Raw genomic sequence first — 18,076 nt, 5'->3', positions numbered from 1 at the left:
ATTGTGGATGGGAAGTAGCCCAAATGGAAATGGCATAGGATGAAGGCCAGGAAATAATGAAAGGTAGCTTAGGAATTAATATCTGCCATGCCCAAGGTGATAAGCCTATTCTAAAATATATCAGGTGTCTGTGTCTATATTGATTGTGAAAGTGGCCTCAACATAAACATTTATTAGACCATAACTTTAAAAAAATTATTTACTTTATGTGCAGTGGTGTTTTGCCTGCATGTATGTCTGTGATCTTGGAGTTACAGACAGTTGTGAGCTGTCATGTGGGTGCTGGGAATTGAACCAGGGTCCTCTGGAAGAGCAGTCAGTGCTCTTAAACGCTGAGCCATCTCTCCAGCCCATAGACAGTACTTTTAAACTAACAGCAGCAATCATCATCATAGTCACCATCATCATCATCAAGCAAATATTATTCTTATCTTTTTTTCAGTTGAAGAAAAAAAATAAAATTCAGGACTAAGAAATAGTTCCATGGTCAAATGCTTGCCTAGTACAGATAAGGCCCCACATTTAATTCCCTACACTTGAAAAAGAATAGAAAGAAATAGTGAAGCTTAAAAATACAAGTATCGCTGGGCAGGAGTGACACACACCTTTAATCTCAGCACTCAGGAGGCAGAGACAGTCAGTTCTCTGAGTTCAAGACCACCCTGATCTATAAAGTGAGCTCCAGGACAGCCAGGGCTACCCAGAGAAACCCTGTCTCAAAAAAATCATAGATAAATAGATTGATCGGTTTAGATCAATAGATCATAGATACTTTAAAGATCTCTTGGAACAAGTCTAGACACTTCATCTAGACACACTATCTGAACCTATGAAGATTAACATACTTCTAAACAACCTATAACTAAATTATGTAACTTTCAAAATATCTCTGCCTCAATTTGTCATTTCATTAAAAAAAATTCCTAGCAAAGGATGAATGATTTAGATAATAAAAAATGATTTAGTAGCCAGGCATGGTGGCACACACCCTTAATCCCAGCACTTGGGAGGCAGAGGCAAGCAGATCGCTGTGAGTTCGAGGCCAGCCTGGTCTACAAAGTGAGTCTAGGGCAGCCAAGGCTACATAGAGAAACCTTGTCTCAAAAAACAAAACAAAACAAAATTTAGTATTGAAAGAGAATAAACCCGACTGGGCACTCAGGAGGCAGAAGCAGATGGAGCTCTTTGAGCTCAAGACCAGCTTGGTCCAATCAGTATTTTAAAAAAAAACAAAAAACAAAAAAAACAGGATATTAAGAAGAAAGAAAGAAAGAAAGAAAGAAAGAAAGAAAGAAAGAAAGAAAGAAAGGCCTGGCAATAAGTGTACATGCCTTTAATCCCAGCACCTGGGAGGCAGAGGCAGACAGATCTCTGAGTTTGAGGGCAACCTGGTCTACAGAGTGAGTTCTAGGACAGCCAGGCCTACATAGAGAAACCCTGTCCTGAAAAACCAAAAAAAGAAAAAGAAACAAACACACAATAGGGGCTGGAGAGATGTCTTAGGGGTTAAGAGAGCTACTGTTCTTCCACAGGACCTGGGTTCAATTCCCAGCACCCACAGGGCAGCTCACTGCTGTCTGTATTTCTAGTTCCAGGGGATCTGACACCCTCTTCTGGACTTTGTGGGCACTAGGCACACTTGCGATGCACAGACATACATGCACACAAACACTCATACACATAAAACAAAATAGATAAATATTTTCGTTTGTTTTTTGAAGCATGACAATCTTGAACTTAAGGCCCACCTGTGTCATAGCCGGAACTGCTCTCAAAAAGGGGCCTAAATAGAGCTAAAGAGCTCTGGCGTAGAGCACACACTGCTTCTCTGAAGAATGTGAGTTTAATTCCCAGTACCCACAGCTTCAGGAGGATCCAACACCTTTGCAGGCACCTGAACTCACATGAACATACCAACACACATAGACACAATTAAAAATAAAAAGTTTTTTTAAAGAGCCTAACTGAAAGTTTTAAATAAATGTTTGTTTGGTTTTTTTTAATGTTCTGAAAATGGTAGCGCACACCTGTAATCCCAACACTTGGGAGGCAGAGGCAGGTGGATTTCTGTAAGCTCGAGGCCAGCCTGGTCTACAAAGCAAGGTCAGGACAGCCAGGACTACAAGAGAAACCATGTCTCGAAGGGGGAAAAATGTTCTGGATTTGAACACCTACAAGGCAAGACTCTAGTAACTAGTTTGAAAATACCAGTCCAATTGAACACACAACACTGGGGACGGGGCTCTCAAATAAAAAGTTTCTGCTGAACAAACACCCCAGCTAGAAAACAGCAACAGTCTAGTTTGCACAGGCTTATGCTACAGTTTCCCAACCAGTCCAAAAGGGCAGTCTCATGCATTGCAAGGTGGTCAGTATGTGTCAATATTTTGAGTTTCTTCATTCCTCTTTCTCAATTTCTGACCACAAACTGGTGACTTCATCAGATGACTGGCCAACACATACTTACATAAAGAAATGGACCACTCTTCCCTACTAAATGTTAGCGAGCATGAGCTACACAAGTATCAGAAGCAGATCTTATCGTTTTAAACAATCATTTCCATGAAAGATGCCTGGGACCAATTTCATTTTTAACTCTCACCACAAAATGAGTTTTTCATTATCCTCTTTAAATCTTTTGAACTGTACTGGCTAGCTGGTTGGCTGGCTGGGTGGGCTGATCTAAGGTTTCACTATGTAGGTCAGGCTGGTCTTGAACTGGTGATTCTTATGTCCCAGAGTCTGACTGCTGGGATTGATTACCAAGGGTACAACTTTCTTTGAATGGTTTTTAAACTCAACTTTTCTTTTCACCTCCAAAGCAGTCATTGCTTCTTCATTAGGTAGTAACTAATAATTTTTAAGTGAATAATCCATTTACAAAGTACAACACTAACACATATAACAAAATATACAATGTTCAAATAAAGTATACAGATACCAAGTCAGACATCCACAGTAAGGAACTAAGATGACTAAGAGGGGAGGGGAGGGGAAGGGAGGGGAGGGGAGGGGGAACAGCAAAAGCCACTGTTACTTCATCTCCCTGAAGCTCACCACATGGAAACACTAATAACTTCGTTTTGTGTCACAGTGTATTTCACATAAAAACCATACATTTTTGTGGCAAACCTTAACATACACAAGCAAGTATTTTTAAAAATTAGCCTTGTGCCAGATATGGTAGCGCACACCTTTAGTCCTAGCACACAGGAGGCAGAGGCAGGTGGATCTCAAAGCCAGTCTGTTCTACATTGCAAGATCCAGGCCAGCAAGTAATACACAGTGAGATACTATTTATATAGGAAGGAAGGAAGGAAGGAAGGAAGGAAGGAAGGAAGGAAGGAAGGAAGGAAGGAAGGAAGGAAGGAAAAATTAACCCTTCTCAGACTAGTAAAACAGCTCCACTGGTAAAGGAATTTGCTGCCAAGCCTGACTACCCAAGTTCAATCCTCAGGTCCAACATTATAAAATGAGAAAACTGACTCCTAAAAGTTGTCCTATATGATAATAATTTTTTAAAATTTGGCTGGGCAGTGGTGGCACACGCCTTTAAGCCCAGCACTTGGGAGGCAGAGGCAGGAGGATCACTGTGAGCTTGAGGCCAGCCTTATCTACAAAACAAGTGCAGGACAGTCAAGGCTACATACAGAGAAACCCTGTCTCGAAAAACAAAATTTCTTTAGCCTCTCTCATGCAAGGGCTATCATTATCACACCTGTAATCCTAGAACTTAGGAAGCTGAGTCAAGAGAAAGGAGAGCTTGAAAATGAGAGTTTGAGGCCAGCCTGGGCTACTTAGTCAGAACTTTGTGTCAGGCTGAAGGAAAAAGGAAGGGAAGCAGCTGTAATGGTCTGGGTATGAAGTATGCTTCTACCTCTGCTGCAAGGCTCTTACAGTAAAAGTCTGATTCACAGTTAGTGGTGTTCTTTTGGGAAATTCTGAAAACTTTGGGGAGCCAGTCTCCAAGGGCATGCTCTTAGGGACTGCCTTTGTCTTGACCCTCAACCCCCTCTTTCTGCTTTCTGTCTACCATGACGCAAGTTGCCTCTGCCACATGTTCCCACTACCGTGATGTGATGTTCTTCCTCACCACAGAATACATACATAATCAACAGAACTGTGGTGTAAAACATAGGAAGTCCCTGCCAGACACAGTGGTACACACCTTTATTCCCAGGGGGCAAAAGCAGTCGGATCTCTACCAGTTTAAAGCCAGTCTGTTGTACAAGACTGCCAGGACTGTTACACTGAGAAACCCTGGCGGGGCGGGGCGGGGGGTGGGGTGGGGGTGGGGGGTCAGATATCCCAACACTCCAAAGGTGAAGGCCAGAGGATTAGGAGCTTAAGGTCACCTTCAACTACCTAGAGTTCCAGACCAACCTGAGCTACATGAGATCAGGTCTCAGAAAATCCACATATAAACTTAGGCATGATGGCACAATCCCTGGAATCCCAGCACGCAGAAGGCTAAGGCAGGAAGATAAGTGTGAATTCAGGACCAGTCTATGGTTACTTAGCACAAAACCTTGTCTTAAAAAATAAAATAGGTGGCTGGAGAGTAGGCCCAGAAGAGCACTGATTGCTCTTCCATAGGTCCTTAGTTCTCCAGGTGTGGTGGCGCACACCTTTAATCCCAGCACTTGGAAGGCAGAGGCAGGTGGATTGCTGCTGTGAGTTTGAGGCAGTCTACAAAGTTAGTCCAGGATAGCCAAGGCTACACAGTGAAACCCTGTCTCGAAAATCCAAAAACAAACAAACAAACAAAAAAAAAAACCAGAGGTCCTGAGTTCAATTCCCAGCAACCACATGATGACTCACAACCATCTATAATGAGACCTGGTGCCCACTTCTGGATAAGCAGTCATACATGCAGGCACAGCACTATATACATAATAAATAAATATTAAAAACAAAAAACAAAAAAACCACAACCACAAAATAAAAATAAAATTTCTAAAAGTTAAAAGAAAGAAAGAAAGAAAGAAAGAAAGAAAGAAAGAAAGAAAGAAAGAAAGAAAAACAAACCAGGGCCAGTAAGATGGCTCAAGACACTTGCTACAATATCTGATAACCTCAGTTTGATCCTGGGAACCCACGTGGTAAGAAAACTGTATTCCTGTAAATTGTCCTCTAGCATCCACCATGTACACGTACACACACACACAGAGAGAGAGAGAGAGAGAGAGAGAGAGAGAGAGAGAGAGAAGTAGTCCCTCAGGCTCTCAAATTATTTCCCCACAAATATCAATAAATAAGACATGAAACAGAAATCAATCATTGGAGTTTATTATCTAACAAGATGAGGAGCTCACAATGACTATACAATAGAGGCCATAGAGCACAAAAGGTCAGGGAATGACTCCCAGAGGAGCAAGAACAAGCAGTAAGCTCTGCTAACCTCCTCCATCAGACAAAATCCTTCACGGTAAGAACTTGCATTCAGCCTGTAATCCCAGCACTTGGGAGGCAGAGGCAGGCAGATCACTATGAGTTTGAGGCCAGCCTGGTCTACAAAGCAAGTCCAGGACAGCCAAGGCTACACAGAGAAACCCTGTCTCAAAGAACTAAAAACAAACAAAACAAAACAAAACAACTTGCATTCATCACCCTGTACCAGTCACAGTGAGTGCCTGCACCTACTAGGTACTTTTTAGGGCTCAGTTGTTAAGGGTGTTTGCCTGATGGTCTGAGTTCAATTCCCAAGACTCACAGAGAAGGAAAGAATAGATTCCTTCCTCTGACCTTCACTCATGCGCTGGATAGATGGGTAAGTGATTAAGAGTATTTACTATTCTTGCAGAAGACCTGAGTCAGTCCCAGCATCTGTGTCAGTTGACTAACAACCACCTGTAACTCCAGCTCCAGGGGATCCAATGTCCCTGGGACTCCCTAGGTGTCTGCACTCACATGCATATGCCCCCACAGGCACACACATGCACATAACTAAATCTTAAAATAATAATAACTTTTAGTAGGATATGGTAACTAGCACCTGTAATCCTAGCATGTAGACTTGGCTATATAATGAATTTAAAGTAAATGTGAACTACATGAAACCTTGTCTTAAATTTTTTAAAATGTAGTAGCTGGGCATGAGCACTAGGGAGGCAGAGGCAGGTGGATCGCTATGAATTCAAGGCCAGCCTAGTCTACAAATCCAGTCCAGGACAGCCAAGGCTACACAGAAAAACCCTGTCTCAAAAAAATAAAAATTAAGAGAGAGAGAGCGAGAGAGAGGGAGGGAGGTAGAGAGAGAGAGAGAGAGAGAGAGAGAGAGAGAGAGAGAGAGAGAGAGATGGCTCCATGGTAAAGAACATTTATTGCTCTTACAGAAGACCCAGGTTCAATTGCCAGCACCCACATGACTGGGTTGTTGTAGGTACAAATCCATCCATAACTCGTTTCAGGGAATCCAACAAACATGTGCAGGATGCACATACATACACACAGGTGGAACATTCATATATGTAAAGTAAATATGCTAAATTAAAAATTAGCAGTGGTGATGCACGCCTTTAATCCCAGCACTTAGGAGGCAGAGGCAGGTGGATCACTGTGTTCGAGGCCAGTATGGTCTACAAAGTGAGTCCAGGACAGCCAAGGCTACACAGAGAAACCCTGTCTCAAAAACCAAAAAATAAAAATTTAATTGTAAATCTGGGGACAGGGGACCCTGGGTTTGATCTTTAGCACCACATAAATTGGGTGTGAGGGCTCATGTCTATAATCCCAGCAATTGAGAAATAGAGGCAGGAAGATCAGAAGTTCAAGGCCATTCTTGTAAGTTCAACTATGGAAGAGAATAAAGGTTTAAAGGAGAATAACAGAATGAGAAGAGTTAGACTGGGGTAAGGGAACAGAAAGTAGGATAGAGGAGGGAACATAGGAAAGACCTTTCTAAAAAGACATGGGAACCTAGTACTATAGAAATGTCCTAAAAATATCTGTATCTATGCAGAGAGAGAGAGACTGAGAGACAGAAAGACAAAGAAAGAGAGAGATATTAAATGTTAAGGTTTAGTTGTGTGCATATGCATGTGCCTGTGGGGGGCATATGCATGTGAGTGAAGACGCCTAAGGAGTCCCAGAGGCATTAAAGCTCCCTGGAGCGGGAGTTATAGAGGGTAACTAATGAAAAGCCCTGTATTAGAAATGGGTTACAATTTTGTAGCTATTGGCCAGTGAGTTCCCACAGACTCTATCCCCTCCCAAATATTATAGGATATTTGCTCCTGAATATTTTCCAGAACTGGATGGTAAAACCTATTGTAGAAGACATCACATACTTGAATCATAGGACATGGAGAAATTAAGCTGGTATGGACCTGGAAACCTCATCCCTATTGGCTCACGTTTTGTTTTGTTTTGTTTTGTTTTGTTTTGTTTTGTTTTTCGAGACAAGGTTTCTCTGTGTAGCCTTGACTGTCCTGGACTCACTTTGTAGTCCAGGCTGGCCTCGAACTCACAGCGATCCGCCTGCCTCTGCCTCCCGAGTGCTGGGATTAAAGGCGTGCGCCACCACGCCCCGCTATTGGCTCACTTTCAAAGGGCTGAAGAGAGCTATGCATAGTACTAGAGGAAAAAAGCAATCATACACAGCCAGGAACCCTTCAAGCTACAATGGGTGGCCTGGTAGGACATGCCTACCAGTGCAATGATGACACCAACAGCATGTAAGGAACCAACCACTTTCTGAATGGATTTTAAGTCCCACTCCACAGTATAAAATCAATACTTGGTACCATTATTGGGCTATATGGGACAATATGTACAAAACCTTTGCAAACCAAGCCAGACCAAATCCCAGCATGAAGAAGGGAGTTGAGCACACAGTCCTACCCCTAGCCAGGGAGCTACTGGCAACTGTCAGCTGCTGGAGAAAAGAGAGTTTTTTCCTAAGGGTAGCCCCTAGTAAGTCAACCACTCTCCAGTAGACAACCACACATCCAAGAATATTTGGACAGCACAAGTTGGTCTTGAAAGAAAAAAACAAAAACAAACAAAACAAAAACACAAAGTTGAATGTGTAGAGAAGAAGGGGTGAATCTGAGAAGAGTTGGAGAAAGGGCTGAATAAAGTCAAAACACTATATGAAATCCTCAAAGAACTAATAAAAAGCCAGGTATGATATGCATGCTTATAATCCCAGAACTCAGAAGGCTGAAGCAATAAGGTTTCCATGAGGCTAGTCTGAGCTTCTGTCTAAAAACAATAAACACATGAAGCAATAACTCATTAAGATATAACCATTAAGGCCAGGCGTGGTGTTGTACCCCTTTAATCCCAGCACTCGGGAGGCAGAGGTGGATCGCTGTGAGTTCCAGGCCAGCCTGGTCTACAAAGTGAGCCCAGGACAGCCAAGGCTACCACAGAGAGACCCTGTCTGGAAAAACAAAAAAACAAACAACCAAAACAAAAAGACATAACCATTAACTACTATGACTCTTCCATCACTAATGTACTAGGCTGGAAAAATGCAGAGTGGCAGTGTTTGCCTGGTCCACTTACAGCCCTAGATTTAATCCCCAGAACTGTACCTGTAAGAACAGAAAAGGGAGGTGTTTCCCCAAACATCATGTATCATCATCGAAAGTCAAGGAAAAAATCAGAAAGAACTTTTACTTCACAGTAGGTTGGAAAGAAAAAGGGCAAAGATCTTGACTCAACCAGTCAATATGCTTACTCTTGCCACTGGATGACAATAAATTAGATACAATAGTTAAAAGAAGACAAAACAGGGAATGGTGGCCTATGCCTTTAATCCCAGCACTTGGGAGGCAGGAGCAGGCTATCCTGGTCTAAGTAATGAGTTTCAGGACAGCCAGGACCATGTAGAGAGACCCTGCTCAAAAAAAGAAAGGAAAGGAAAGATAGATAAAGAAAACACAGCACAGACCACACCACTTCTCTGAAGGAATGTGCCATACAAGAGTTCACTTCAAACATTCTCACTGCCTGTTGCTTCCTATTCATTAACCAAAGATGTAAACATAGCTAAATCATAAGGGTTTGCAAGTTCTAAAATAGCTCTTTAGGATTGTTAATCACCACCCAGCTAAATCCTTTAGAACCTGGCCTAAAAATAAAACTGTGTCAAGTGTTCTTCAAAATATCCTATGTACACTGATTGGAATGTGATGCTAACTAACACACTGAGCAGTGAAGAAGAAAAACCTTCAAATAACCTGAGCCAAACTAAACAACAAAGAAATACCATCCACTTGACATTTTCTTCAGTTAAACTGAAATTCTGGGAGTAATTTCTTCAGAAGTCAAACATCTGAAATCATTTACTATGTTGTGGCACACACCTGTAATCCCAAATCTCAAGATGACTGAAACAGAAGGATCACAAGTTTGAGTCCAGCCTTGGCTACATATATGTATTTAATACAAGCATGCACTTAATTTTTTAATTTTATGTATATGAGTGTTTGGCCTACATTTATATCTGTGCACTATGTGGTTCTTGGTGCCCACCAGGACAGAATAGGGTGCCAGATTCTGGAACCGGAGTTACATACAGATAGTTAACAAACCCCCATGTGCTTAAACACAAACCCAGGTCCTCTGCAAAAGAAACAAGTGCTCTCTTTTTTTGTTGTTGTTGTTGTTTTTGTTTTTGTTTGTTTGCTTTTCAAGACAGAGTTTCTCTGTGTGGCCTTGGCTGTCCTGGACTCAATTTCTAGACTAGGCTCGCCTCACAGCTATCCCTGAGTGCTGGGATTTAAGGCATAAGCCACCCAGCCTAGCTGCAACAAGTGCTCTTAACCACTGAGCCATCTCTCCAGCTCTGAGACTATGTATTTAAAAGAACAGCTGAACTGAAACACGGCTCATCAGGTAAGAGTGCTTACTGGGCTTGCAGAAAATCAGGTTGGGTTTCCAAAACCCACACAGTGGCTAACTACCTGTAATTTCAACTCCAGAAGACCCGATGCAACTCCACTGATGCTGCACACAATGCATACATTCAGGTATACAACATACACGTACAATAAAATTATTTTTTTTTAATCACCAAATTAGCCAGGTGTGGTGGCACACGCCTTTAATCCCAGCACTCAGGGGGCAGAGAGGCAGGTGGATCTCTGTGAGTTTGAGGCCAGCCTGGTCTACAAAGTGATTCCAGGATAGCCAAGGCTACACAGAGAAATCCTGTCTCAGGGAAAAAAAAAAAAGACCAAAACAAAAACCACTAAGGGCCTGGAGGATGGCTCAGAGGTTAAAAGTACTTGGGGCTCTTGAAAAGACCTAGGTTCAGTTCCCAGCATCCACCTACATGCTGGCTCACAACTGTCTTGCCACTTCAGTTCCAGGTGATGATACCCTCTTCTGACCTCCATGGCTCCAGGCACATATGGCAAAATACCCATATGTGTATAATTTAAAAACAACAACAGGGCTGGAGAGATGGCTCAGAGGTTAAGAGCACTGTCTGTTCTTCCAAAGGTCCTGAGTTCAATTCTCAGCAACCACATGGTGGCTCACAAGTATCTACAACGAGTTACGGTGCCCTCTTCTGGAGTGTAGGCACACACATGGGCAGAATACTGTATAAATAATAAATAAATCTTAAAACAACAACAACAACTAAAATTAAATCACTGAGCGCTACACAAATAATTCTGGGAGCAAAAGAGTAACAGGATGACTCAAACGCTACAAAAATTAAAGGTGTCAATTTTAATGTGTATAATTAAGGACTTTTTACTCACAATACTCAGACATTACTATCATAGGATTACAGACAAGAGTTTAGACCTGCCCCATTAGTATCAATGGAATGTTAACATAAATATCTAGTGTTATATTTTGAACCGACTGGATGAACAGCAATTTCGCCCATCTATATGTACATATATCAGGAAAGAAAGAGGAGGGGGGAAAAAGCCCTCAACAACCTCTTCCTGAGGAACCTACACCTTTAATCCCAGCACTTGGAAAGAAGAGGCATGGATCTCTGAGTTCCAGGCCATCCAAAGGCTACACAGTGACAGCCTACCTTTAAAAAAGCAAACAACAAACAACAACAACAAAAAGAACCTAACATTCCTGATTTTTCAGAAGTGGGAAACCCTGATTTTCATGGTCTACATACAACTTTAGAAAAATTGCACAACAAAATTTCAAGTTAAAACCTAATTTTATGGTTTCATAAACCCCTTCACTGTTACATTTGTTCACTGTCTTTCAGGGACAATATTTAAATTCTGTTCTACAAGTCAGCATTAAGGCATGCTGTTTAGCTAACAAGTTCCTCCCAAGATCAGGATTATTACTATTAAACCTATCAGGAAAACCAAAGTGTTCTCTCGTGTAATAGTTTTTCTGTTTTTAGGTAGTAAGTGACTAACAAAGCTTTGTCTGAAATTTAACCATTATATAATCACACATGTATAATAGACTTCCTAAAAGAGCATTTTAAAGTTAGTCATTGTATTTCCATTAAAAACAGTCCTTCTGCAAATGTCAAATTAACTCCAAAACCTTGTGAAGTTGTTTCATCTTCAGAGCAAAAGTAACTTGAAGCTAAAAGCCACTAGGTTCAGAGTAGTTGTGATGCAGTATCATTCTTAGTCTTTGGACACTTTTTGTCATTAAGTGAAAGGTTTTAATATGGTTCTCAGTCTTTTCTCTACTAGGCCAAATCTCTTAAAATGCATTCAAAAGTCTTTCAGTCAAGCCTTCTACTTCACAGGCACACAGGTCTTTTCAACTATTGACAAGCCCTTAGCAAAGCTGCCTGATCCCACTTCAGGGTGCAATCACTCAGCCTTGCAGACCTGAAGATAAGCCTTCTGAACAGAAACATCAGTAGGTTTATTTTTCCAAGTACCCAGGGCTCAGCTAGGTCAAATGTTGCTGCTGGATTTTAAACAGCTTACTTAGCCCTTGGAGTGATAAGAAAGAGTAAAAACAAGTCAAAAGAACCTCAGTGTTTTTTCAGTGGTGCACAACACCAAAGATTTGGAAACTGCCCCTGACGTCTAGTCACATCTGAAAAGCCACTTCAGCATAAACCTTAATCGAAGTAGCTATTTCAGAAGAATGATGTTCAGAGGGCTGGAGACATTTTAACAAAGCCTGCAACCGAGGGACTCAGCCCAAAGAAAACTGCGTATGGTATAAATAGGGTCAATTAAAAATACTTTCATGCTACACTTTTTCAGGTGCTTCCCATAATCGGCCAATTTCTATGTTTGGGGAATATGTTCTACATGGTCAGCAGCAATTAAAAACCCTGAGTGAGTAAAGAATACTACGTTTATGAAGTCAACATTTTTGTGTGCAGGTATAACCTTAGAAAAACCTGCAGGAATATCTCGGAATAGAAACCAGTAAACAAGCACTAAACATTTTGTATCAATTACCAAAACTGGTTAGTTAGCTAGACTTAACAAAGTAAATCTTTTCAATTTTATCAATTTCACTATCGTTGGGGGGGGATTGGGTCAAAGCAGCAGCCAGCAAGAGTTAAAAATTAGCAACATGAAGTTAATTAATCCAAATTAATTAGTTCACCACTATGCGTCACAGAGACCCTTCACAAGCTACCTATTTGTCTTTTAGACCCTGACATCTTCCTGTCTCCTTGCTGCTCCTCAGACTCATCCCAACTCCCGCAGGCTAAGCCTCTGTGCCTTGGTGTCAGCTGTTCCCTCCGCTGGCAATGTCCTCCCCTCGGCCTCACCTGGAGAGAACACAGTCATTCCAAACTCCACGCAGAAGCAAGCAAGGAACCTCAGGACTTCTCTACTCTCCAAAGTGCACCTAACTATTCTAAAAACCCCAAGAACACTTGGGAAATCAAGCCTCATCACCGCGCATTGTTTTCACGCCCCGGGAGCAGAGAGCACTGAGGGCCGTCAGCACAGACCCCACAGGACGCAATGCAGGCAGCCAGACGTGCCCTGAATTCATTCCCCACTTCTACACACAGACCCGACCTACCCCCCAGGTCCCAGTTACGACTCAACCGGGAGAGAAGAGATCTGACCTTCCCTCCTAACAAAGAATGAAAACCAAAGGCACACCCTGGGCCCTGGAGAGAGAGAACAATGAATGAACTCGGCCGCCTCGCCTCCCGTGCTGTACCAACGCCTCTCTCTGCATCCATCCACTTGCTCGGCAGAGCCTGAGAGGCTGTCGCTTCACACAAAAGGCAGCCGGGCTCCCGATCTCGAGCATCCCGAGCCTCCCATTAGGAAGCCCCGGGCGAGGTCCCACGCCTTTGTGGCTGGGCAGTGACCCGTTTCTCGCCGCCTTCCCTGATTCCTCTCGTCTTCCCTAAAAGGGTGTCACTTAAGAGCGAAGCAGCCCGAGAGGAGGTGCAAGGCCGGGCTCCCCCCACTTCTGCAGCCCGAGAGAAAAAGAACGAGCCCATCCCAGTGACAACACAGACACCGGGCAGCTCTGGGCGGATTTTTTTCCCCCCCCTATTGCCAAAATATGAGGAATGCGCGCTGGGCACCGGAGTGGCGCTGGCGCGTTTCCGAGAAACACTGGGAAATCTGAGCAGGGGTGTGGAAACTGACTCGCCGGCCATGACACCCGGCCCGCACCGGGCCTGCCACCCGGGTGACAGCGGCCTGGCCGGCCCTGCACCCCGCGGCCGAGCCGTCAGCCCCGCGGCCTACCTGAGGGAGCCCGGCCGCGCCGGGTCCTGACGTGCAGCGGCGGCAGTGGCTGAGAGAACGGGATACGGTCACATTCGGCGTGTCCCCAGCCCGGGGGACGGGGCCCCGGGGAGGCCCCGCATCGCTGCACTAGCGCCCCGCGCCTCAGGGCACGCGCCCCAAAGCCCGGTCAGCTGGCCCGTCTGAGAGCCCGCGGAGAGCGGCAGACAAGCCCTTCCCGCCTCAAGCTCGCTGGGTTCTAACTCCCGCCATCTAAGATGGCGGCGCAAACACCCGCGATGAAGACGCTCTCGGGCCGCCCCGGCGAGCGAGCCCTGCGCTCGACACTCGTCTTCGCGTCCTGCGGCGCCGCGGGCTCACAACCTCTGCGGGAGAGCTTGGGCTCGGCTGTCTGCTTAAAACTTGGCTCGGGGATCTTTCGCTCCGGCCTGGAATCTGGCCCCGCCTCCAGGGGCGTGGCCTCGCGATAACACGGCCGCCATTTCGGGGCTGAAACTGTGGCGGCCCTGAGTGACTGTGTCTGGCCGGAGGCGAGAGCAATGTGCTGCAGCCACCGCGAGGCCCTCAGAGGACCAGGCAGGCCTGATGACACGCAGCCCTGGGCCCAGCTTTGGTGCTTCCTCTCCGAAGGTGACATCCATGGAGAATGGCGGCTTGCTGGTTTTGTGGGAAAGCCCTCACACCACCGTATTAAAACCTCAGGTTCCTCGTTTGTAAATCGAGGGTTCACCGTAGCAGATCAGCTTGACCAAGAACTGAAAGTATGGTGTTGCCCACCTGTGATCCCAGCGTTTAGGAAGTGAAGGCAAGAGGACCAGGAGTTAGCAATCGTGCTGAGCTACAGGAGACCCTGTCCCAAAATTTAAGAAAAGAAAGATAGGCAAAAACTTTTTTTTTTTTAATGCTGAGCCAGTGTGGCCCACAGTGAACTGAAGCCAGTTGTGAGCCTTGGTACAGCCCTAGTGGGGAAGAAACCTGGAGGGCAATTTGATATCAACGTTCTCTATTTTTTCTCTTTGAAATAGGGAATTAATTTACTTGTAATACGGGCTTGACCTCGGACTCTTCTTCTGCCTCTGTGTAACTATTTTAAAAGTAGCCATTTTGGGACCTGCGAGGTGGCTGAGAGAGCAAAACCTGAGATCAATCGCCTGGTCCCAATGATAGAGAAAAGACTCCTGAGTTAGCCTCTGACCTCGATGCTTGCCCCGTGCTACGTGTGTAACCTGCAACCGCACTCAAACACACACATTTTTTAAAGTAACCATTTCTAAGTAAACATCTCTTGGCATTTAGTGCATACACAGCATTGTGTAACCACAACTTGACTTCCACAACATCTCCATTACTCTGAAATAAAATTACCCACTAAGCAGTTTCTTACTAGCTTCCCACCCAGGCAACCAGCAATACTCACCATCAGTACTTCAGACTTAACTTTTTTCTAGATTATCTTGTATGCATGGATATTGATAAAGTGTGGGGCCTTTTATGACTTTACATCTCTCACTTCGCCTGTTTCCAGGTTCATCTGTGATACCTCGTTCCTCTTAAGGGCTAAACTATCCCGTTTTACGTTTACACCAGATTTCCTGCATCTAGGATAACATGGCAATTTAGGCTCTTTCCGCCTTTTAGCTATGGTATTGGTTACTTTCCCACTGTCTGTAACAAAATCCTGGAGAAATACAGGGTGAAAAAGGAAGGTAAGCCCGAAGAGCAGTGGTTAACCACTGAGCCATGGTTAATAGCGCTGGCTGCTCTTGCTGAGGCCCCACGTGGTAGTCACAACCACCATCACTCCAGCTGCCGAGGATCTGATGCCCTTTTCTGACCTCTTTGAGTACCAGACACATGGTGCATGGATATACATGCAGGCAAAATGTTCATTCACATAATAGATTTTAAAATAATAAAGGAAAGGACGGGTTGGTTTGTTGGTTTTTTCGTTTTTTGGCTGACCGAGGCTATAGTCCATCATGATGGGAAAGCCATGATGGCAGGAAACTGAAACTGATGGCTGTGTCCTATCCACAGTCAGGACACAGAGAGATGAATTCAGGTCTTAGCTCACTTCTCCTTTTTATTTACTTTTATTCAGTCTGTGGCTCCCACTCAAAGATTAGTGTTGCTTTTAGAACGGGTCTTGCAATATCAGTCAACCCAATCTAGAAACTTCCTCACAGGCACACACACACACACACACACACAGAGAGAGAGAGAGAGAGAGAGAGAGAGAGAGAGAGAGAGAGAGAGAGAGAGAAATGTGTCTCCTAGGTGATGCTAGAGCAATGGTTCTCAACCTTCCTAACGCTGCACCCCTGCAATACAGTTGCTCGTGTTGTGGTGACCCCCAACCATAAAATGATCTTCATTGCTACTTCATAACTAATCTTGCTACTATTATGAATTATAATGTAAATGTCTGTGTTTTCCAGTGATCTTAGGTGACCCCCCTGGGAAAGGGAAAGGGATCAAAACCCACAGCTGGAGAACCACTGGAGCCTGTGAAATTGGCAGTCAATATTAACCATTCATTAGGGCTATAATGAATGGTGGTTAAGAGTGTATAGTATGGGCTGGTTTGATTTTCATTTATTTATTTGTTTGTTTATTTATTTCTTTATTTACTTGTTTTTCTTGCTTTGGTTGGTTTCACTGTGTATCACTCACTGTGATAATTAAGCCAGCCTGAAACTCCTAGAGACTGTTGTCAGCCTCTGCCTGTGGGGTGCTGGCCAAGTACTTGCTTTGTTTTGTTTAAGGTTTATTTTTTAATTATGTGTATATGGTAAGAGGGGTGGCTGGTGCATGTCAATGCAGGTGTCCATGGAATCTCGAAGTGGATGTTGAATCCCTTGGAGCAGGATTTACAGGTGGTGTGAGCCACCCAGTGTGAGCTGAGTGTGTGGGTGCTAGGAAGAGAACTCAGCCTCTCCGCACGAGAAGCGCATGTCCTTAGCCACTCTTTAGCTCCCCGTTTTTTCATTTTCGGGAGTTTTATTTCTATGAGTGGAATTAGGGGGAGCACTTTGCATCCTGCTGGGTTGCATATTTTCCACCTTGGAGACCTAGTGTGTTGGTAAGCATGCTAGAGTTAATTGGGGAAAACTTGCTAGAGGAGCTGGGGCAGGGTGGGGTGGGAGCCGATAAGTAGTTTGAAGAATGACTAGGTGGTGTCAGAGCAGGAGGGAAACAATGGAGAGGTCGCAGGAGATGCAGGGTGAGAGGGAAGGCTGAAGCCAACTATGCCCGTTTCAGAATGTTCTCAGCTTCAGAGTTGGCAATGCTAATGAATTTAGATGTGAAAAATTAATAGGTAGCTTTTTTTTTATAGCTCAATAAAATTTCTTTTAGAAGATGCTACAAGCTTTAAGCCTGGCAGAAGTGCATTTTTAAGTGGCTAGGGACCTGGCTCAGTAGAAGACCTGGCCTCTGTTCCCTGCACCAACATGGTAGCTCACAACCATCCATAACTTACGTTCCAGGGGATCCAACACCCTCTTCTCACCTCCTCCAGCACTATACATATAAAATAAAATTCAAAAATGCAAGAAAGTTACTTTTGAGATGAGAGAAACAAAATACACAGTGTCTATTATGTATGAAGTCTTATCATTTATAATGCATGCGTTTTTCCATACTCCAACATACAGTCAATCAAAGGCCTCAGCTTCACTTGAGATCCTTCAGAGACTATAAATAACACAAGGCCACAAAATAGTAAATAGTACAGCAGAGATTTGGACCCATTCTTTTGTCCTTTCTTCATTCACTTAAAGATCTCTGTAAAGGGGCTGGAGAGATGGCTCAAAGGTTAAGAGCACTGCCTGTTCTTCCAAAAGTCCTGAGTTCAATAACCATCTATAATGAGATCTGGTGCCCTCTTCTGGCCTGCAGGCACACATGTGGGCAGAATACTGTATTTTTTTTAAAATATTTTTTAAGAAGGTGTAAAGTCCAGCCGGTACGGTGCATACCTACAATCCCAACAACCAGGAAGGGAGGGCAGGAGGACCGGAAGTTCAGACCAGCCTGAACTTAAATATGTATGTAATGTCAAATGCATGCCAGGCCCTGTGTTAGCCTTGGGCTCAGAACAGTGAACAAGCCGAAGCCCCCCAGGGGCACTCACGCAGCCACGCGCCTGTGAGGCTGAAGCTAGTGAAGAAGATGGCAGGAAGGGAAGGATGGCAGGGTTAAGCTAGGCACTGAGAATGACAAGAGGCCAGGGAAAGAGCACTGTAGGCAACCGAAAGGACGCCTGCAAGGGACAGGAGAAAGGCAAGCATGTTGACAGCAAAGAGCCAGGAGGAGATGAGGCCAGCAAGGTAAGGACAGAAGACAGAGTCATAACCAGTCTGACACCCACACCCTGGCCCTTCCTTGCCATCTTGCCTCTCCAGTGAGTTTAATTTTAGTCACAGATGACT

General features: G+C 44.2%; 1 protein-coding gene across 3 annotated transcripts in view; it reads right to left on the bottom strand.

Annotated features, from left to right (window-relative positions):
- Positions 1–14,035, bottom strand: part of RAF1 (Raf-1 proto-oncogene, serine/threonine kinase) — a 55,118-nt gene extending 41,083 nt beyond the window's left edge. Inside the window, exon 1 of one of the 3 annotated variants that reach the window (XM_084765190.1) lies at positions 13,644–14,035. Coding sequence is in view for 2 of the 3 variants with exons in the window: in XM_084765192.1 (XP_084621318.1) it covers positions 13,041–13,194 (154 nt within the window). In the remaining variant the exon portion in view is untranslated. Of the gene's footprint in view, positions 1–13,040; positions 13,295–13,643 lie in introns of those variants that run through there. The other 2 variants (XM_084765192.1, XM_084765189.1) reach the window with 2 other exon arrangements.
- Positions 14,036–18,076: the final 4,041 nt, after the last annotated feature.

This window comes from Acomys minous (assembly GCF_964271855.1).
Source record: "Acomys minous genome assembly, chromosome: 17".
Lineage (NCBI taxonomy): Eukaryota > Metazoa > Chordata > Mammalia > Rodentia > Muridae > Acomys > Acomys minous.
The sequence above is the reverse complement of the archived record's forward strand: the minus strand, read 5'-3'. Positions and strand labels throughout refer to the sequence as shown.